Below are 6,068 nucleotides of genomic sequence, written 5' to 3'. Positions count from 1 at the left end.
GAATCTGACATGGACAAGGAAGTACGGTCTGCTACAGCAAAGTGCTCCGCTCACCTCCTCCTGTTTCCAGCTCCAGTTCTTGGAGTTGAGCAGGAGAGCATGTCCTTACTTATTTTCTTGTGGCTGGCTCCCCCAGCTGGCTCTGCCAAGATTTTACCTTGCTGCACGGGATCCTTCCAGAGACTGCCCTGAGCTTACTGTAATATTTCCATGAATGGAAAATGTATTTTCCTTTGAGGAGAAGAATAACAACAACATGCAAAGATGTTAATGTAAAACTATTTTTTTTCTTTATTCAAAATACATCTACAAAGTAATGCTTCCCAGTCCACACTGAATGCATGTGTATGCAGAGCTTGTGATGGCTTGGTGAGAGGATGGGCTCCCTACAGGATCTTTCCATAAGAAATGGTTAGTATGTAAAAAAATTGTATAACAGAATTAAGTTGATATGATTAAGTCTTTGCTCTACTAGTATCTTAAGATGACAGCCACATACATTAACATTTGTAGTGTATTTCCCAAATAGAGCCTCGACATTAAATGGTTACTCCATCACAGCCTAATGTTAACTTTTATACACAGAATGCTTGGGGTCTATATAAAAATATCTCTAATTGTATATCAGAGGATGTATGTCTAGATTTTCAGTCTGTTAGCATAATTAAGTCCATTCTTCACCATTTTCAGCCAGAAACTCAAACACAGCTGCTACTGCCTGACAGCTCCCACTCAGCGTCTTTGACTGGATATTCCTTAGGGGGTAAAAATTAATCTCTAAACCTGGGAGCTGCCTTGCCTGAAACTAATGCCCCTGCTGTTTTTTCTCATAACTTCATTGACAGTGTCTTCATACGGATTCATCTTCTACCATTTTTCTTATGGACACAAACAAAACAAAAGCAAACCCCACTCCAGCTGAAAGTTTTGAATGATTTGATAAGTGGGATTCCAAAACAGAAATATTTTGTTTCTCTCGTTCTAAGGACTTTTGATTAAAGAAAAGCACTTTCAAATAAAAAATACCCACTCAACTCATGGACTTCTATTAGACAGCTCATTCGTTTGACTTCTTTCAAATATATAAGTGGTCTTTATGTTTTGGTAGGCAGACTTCATGGGGGAATGATTTTGGACTCAAGAGTAGAAGTGTTTCAGGTGAAAAAAAAAAGCCAAAAAAAGAACCTCTTTTTTATTCTTCCTTAAAGAAGACCTGTACTCTTGGTGTTTTCAAATCCTTTGTTTATAATGTTGCCTGTGCTCAACTCTTTCCTAGCTCTTTAGTGTTCCATAGTGTGCCCACAAGCACCCTTGCTAGCTGCTACCTTCTCTTCTGTTTGAGTAGTGGCGGGAGACATTCTTCCCAGAGTAAGAAGGGAATACTTCCCCCATTGGGATGAACTGGGCAAAGGGTTTTACGAATAATCCCAGTCCTGGAATGGCCTCCTGCCTGGCGACTTGCATAACCTGCACTTTGCACACAGGACCTGGTGACCACCACACATAGCCATCCCGTCCTTAGAAATTTTCACTCCCATTAAAGTGTCCTTTCTGAAAGCCCTGTGCTCCATGGATGGTACGGGGTGTTCTGAGGGGAAATAGAGGGCAGGCGCTTTCATGACATGACAGGATGTCTGGGCTGGAAGAGACCACGAAGACATCTAGGGAAGTCCCTCATTTTATAGATGAGGACACTGAGGCCTAGAGGTGAGATGGGATTTACTCAAGGCCACATGGAAACTGCCTCTGTCTGTCCTCACAGCTGTGCTAGATGTATATGTGCACCTCGCTACTAATGAAATCAGTATACCAGTCAGAAGAGAAAGGGACAAAATCTTACTGTTCAACTGATAACCGGTTGTAATTCAAGTTGTTAACATTTTGAAACTAAAACTCAATTGTATTCTGAAAGATTTTTAAATCTCAAAAGTTGATTATAAAATGTTTTTAGCCTACTATTTGTTTAACTTATATAAAAAAAATCACATTTATAGGATTGTGTGCCACATAAACTTGTAAGATCTGATCCAGAATATTTTTGATCTTGGTACCTTATTAGGTAAGACTAACATGAAATGATGTAAAAATTTCAATTGTGGGATGAAAATTATACACTTTGGCCACCCAAAATCCTCCCTTGTTTTTTGGAGGACTACTTTCCAATCTTATCAGAAGGGAGGAAAGGGGATTAAGGGGCTTGCTGGAGAGAATGAGCTGTAATGAGATGGAAAGATTTTATAATGGTTTTTAACACCTGGTGCTCAAGAAAGCATTTCTTTATGTTAGTCTACATCTTGGTTTCACTGTCGATGGGTTTCTCAGTTTCATTGTCCTGTGCAATCAATTGATATGGTTTCTTCATTTCATTCTCTTCAATCACTGAGTTACCCATTTCAACATCTCTGTTCTTCAGTTCATGTCGAGACAAATGCTCCACAATCCCGGCTCCCAGGGAGTCTCCCAGTACGTTGGTGGTGGTCCGGAGGCGATCCCTGCGGGCAGGGTGGGGAGGAGGGAAAAATGAGGCTCCCGTGACCGTCACAAGATTTCAACTTACATTAGGAACTGGCCAGCGAAGCACCTCTTAAAATTCAGTTCGCTGTGTCTACCAACTGCAAGATTACATAATAGACACATAATGTTCATAATAGGAGCAATTAAAAGTTATAAGGCCATATAGATGATGAATATTCAGTTATTAGTCTGACTGGAGTGAGAGTCCCAACAGTGGGGAATGAGCCTTCTATTTCAGCTATTCTCAAAATAATACTAAGATATCATTTGTCCCTCTCAGTCTCATCTTCTCATGAATGTATAGTGGAGTTTTGCAAAGACTACATGATGTGTGATGTCACAACTCACTGAAGCAGTTGTGAAACTGCAGAAACAGTTAGGAAACTCCAACTGTCTTGCATTAAGCCAGACATTAAGGAAACTTGCAAAATATAAAATAGTACCATTCTTTTCACTAAATGTTGGGGTCGAGGCCGGGCGCGGTGGCTCAAGCCGGTAATCCCAGTACTTTGGGAGGGGGAGGCAGGTGGATCACCTGAGGTCAGGAGTTCAAGACCAGCCTGGCCAACATGGTGAAGCCCGTCTCTACTAAAAATACAAAAATTAGCCAGGTGTGGTGGTGTGCACCTGTAATCCCAGCTACTCAGGAGGCTGAGGCAGGAGAATCACTTGAACCCAGGAGGCGGAGGTTGCAGTGAGTCAAGACTGTGCCATTGCACTCCAGCCTGGGCAACAAGAATGGAACTTCATCTCAAAACAAGTAAATAAACAAATAAAATAAATTTTGGGCTCAAAAATGTTTATTTTTTACAAAAAAATGCTATTTACGTTAGCATATGTAACCTTTTTAAGGATGATAAATTCATTTTATTTATTCATTTTATGAATTTATTATTGTCACCTTTAAATAAAACGTGTTCTAGATTAACAAATGGAAATTTATGTTTGTCTAATATGATAAATATGAATAGATACAACCCATATAGATGAAATGCTATTTCAGTGCTCAATAACTTTGAAGTGTAAAGATCAAAGACTGTGGAGAACTGTAGCGTTATACGAGAGTGCTCATGTTAACTGATGTTGACTGTGGGCCAGACAGTAGGCTGCATACTTTCTAGGCATCATTGCACTGAAGCCTACAGTACCCCTCGGAGGTAGCAGACACAGGCACCCTCATTTTACAGAGGTAGAACCGAGGGTGGTTGGGTAATCTGCCCAGTCTCACACAAGGTCAGGACACAAACACAGGTCCCCGTAAGTGAATCCTCTCTGCCCGTTCTGGGGCTTCACACACACTGTCAAGCTCTTTTCATGGTCTCAGTTCCAGTGAACACACGTTGTGCTAACTCCAGCACCTACTGTGTTCTAGGCATTTGCTTTGGGTATCCTGGGGAAAGATTTTCAAAAGCGGAAGTAAACTTTCAAGAGAAAAGGCACAGAGAATGCCAGTTGGAAGAGCAAGGAAAGGGGGCACAGGGATAGGCCTGTAGAGGTTAGAGTTTGAGAGTGTGGAGGGTACATTTCTTGGAACTTTTCCCAGATCCAAAACTCAATTCCACTTAATGACACTAGCTCTCTTCCCAGTGTCGGCATGGCTCAGCCTCACCCTGTTGGGCTAGGATGGGAAAATCATTCCCACCGGAATGGGAAGCACACAGAGGCAGGGCCTGAGCTGGCATGTGGGGCCTGCAGCTTTGTTCCAGCTGCTGTGGCGTTGTGTTGTGCAACTCAGAAACAGCCTTGCTGATTTATGTTGCCTTTGCAGACAGCGGGTTTCCCAATTCCTGAATGGCTTTATGGAGTGAGATCTGTGGCAGCCAGATGTGCCCCTCAGGCTGATAGGGGAGTGAGTGCACATGTCGGCTGGGGCTCGGTCTCCAGATAAGGACCAGGGGTCAGACAATGAGGACAATTTAACTATGGGCCGAGTGGCCCCTCTCCTCAGAGTTCTTTCTGTAGCTGTGCCAGGCTGCCTGGTGCCCTAGAGTGACAGAGGTGGGCCCTGTGACAGTGAGTCAGAATGCAGGCCAAGCATACTCACAGGAACCAGTCCACTGCGATGATGAGTGTGATGTCGTCAGTGGGCAGGCCGACAGATGTCAGCACAATGACCATGGTGACCAGGCCTGCCTGAGGAATTCCAGCTGCCCCAATACTGGCAGCCGTGGCTGTGATGCTGTTAACAGAAGTACCAGAACAGAAAACACTTTTACAAAGCTCCCCAGGTAGAGCATATAGGCTGCAAAATATGCACGGTGCCAATGCCTGACTTGCCATGTAACACAAGAGGATGTGCTTCAGGAAAAAAGTAAATGAGATTTTTTTTTTTTTTTTTTTTGAAACAGAGTCTCACTCTGTGGCCCAGGCTGGAGTGCAGTGGTGCAAACTAGGCTCACTGAAACCTCTTCCTCCTGGATTCAAGCAATGCTTGTGCCTTAGCCTCTGAGTAGCTGAGAATACAGGTGCATGCCCCCACACCTGACTAATTTTCTTGTTTTTAGTAGAACGGGCTTTCACCATGTTAGCCAGGTTAGTCTCAAACTCCCGACCTCAAGTGATCCACCCACCTTGGCCTCCCAAACTGCTGGGATTACAGGCATGAACCGTCATGCCCAGCCTGTAAATGAGATTAAAAAAAAATTGAACTAATCATCATGCTAACTAATATTTATCATATGCTTACTATGTGTCTTCTGATATACTAATCGTGGCTTATCTCATTTGGTCCTCATACAATGACCCTTGTGAAGTTGGACCTATTATTCTAGTTGTTTTAAAATAAACTGGCAGCTATACACTTTTTAACATCCCTGAAAGTATTTTGTAAGGCGAAGTTTAAAATTCTGTAGAGTTACAATAATAATTTCTTTCCAATAATTCCCCTATCCAAGTGGAGGGTTGTAAAGTTACTGAACATTCATGATTAATGTTGTCAAAAGAATCAAATTTGGTTTCTTAGTTTGGTCTGCTTAGTTAATTCAAAAGCAAAATGATTTATGCACAAAGTTTTATAGTATTAGGAATACCTTTTATGAAGGCAGTGTAGACATGGCTTGCAAAGCAAATGTTTTATAAATAGTAAAGTATTATCTAGTTATAAGTGGTATTAATAAAGTATTAAGTCTGGCACAGAAAGTATTCATGGTCCCCATACTGGTCCCCTTCTAAGGTACTGGAACTTTTAGCTGGTATATTGCTCCCCAGAATGAAGACTACACTTCCCAACCTCCCTTGAAGCTTAGATTAAGTTCTGGCCAGTCAGACATGCATGGAAGTGACTGAACAACTTGCAGGGTATGCCATTTCCCCAATTCCCACTGGCTAAAATCTGGGGGTGGTAGGTCATCCCGGACCCCCTGGATAATGATAACACTCAAATGACTCAGTCCCTTATATTACAGAACACCTATCTATCAGCCTTGAAGGCTTTGTGGAGCAGAGCTGTGCTGCATGAAAGAAATATATTTCTATCTTGTTTGTCACTCTTACTGTTATTTTTAACTCTGTCACATGCAACTGAACCTTTTTTATAACTCAGAGCCTTTCAATCA

At 42.1% G+C, this 6,068-nt stretch overlaps 1 protein-coding gene across 1 annotated transcript in view; it reads right to left on the bottom strand.

Annotated features, from left to right (window-relative positions):
• Positions 1–267: 267 nt before the first annotated feature.
• SLC1A3 (solute carrier family 1 member 3) overlaps positions 268–6,068 on the bottom strand; it is an 83,710-nt gene continuing 77,909 nt past the window's right edge. The window contains exons 9-10 of the mRNA XM_050794513.1: positions 4,559–4,693; positions 268–2,492 (exon numbers count right to left, since the gene is read on the bottom strand). Coding sequence (XP_050650470.1) covers positions 2,288–2,492; positions 4,559–4,693 — 340 coding nt within the window. The 3' untranslated portion in view covers positions 268–2,287. The remainder of the gene's footprint in view (positions 2,493–4,558; positions 4,694–6,068) is intronic.

This window comes from Macaca thibetana, chromosome 6 (assembly GCF_024542745.1).
Source record: "Macaca thibetana thibetana isolate TM-01 chromosome 6, ASM2454274v1, whole genome shotgun sequence".
Classification (NCBI taxonomy): domain Eukaryota; kingdom Metazoa; phylum Chordata; class Mammalia; order Primates; family Cercopithecidae; genus Macaca; species Macaca thibetana.
The sequence above is the reverse complement of the archived record's forward strand: the minus strand, read 5'-3'. Positions and strand labels throughout refer to the sequence as shown.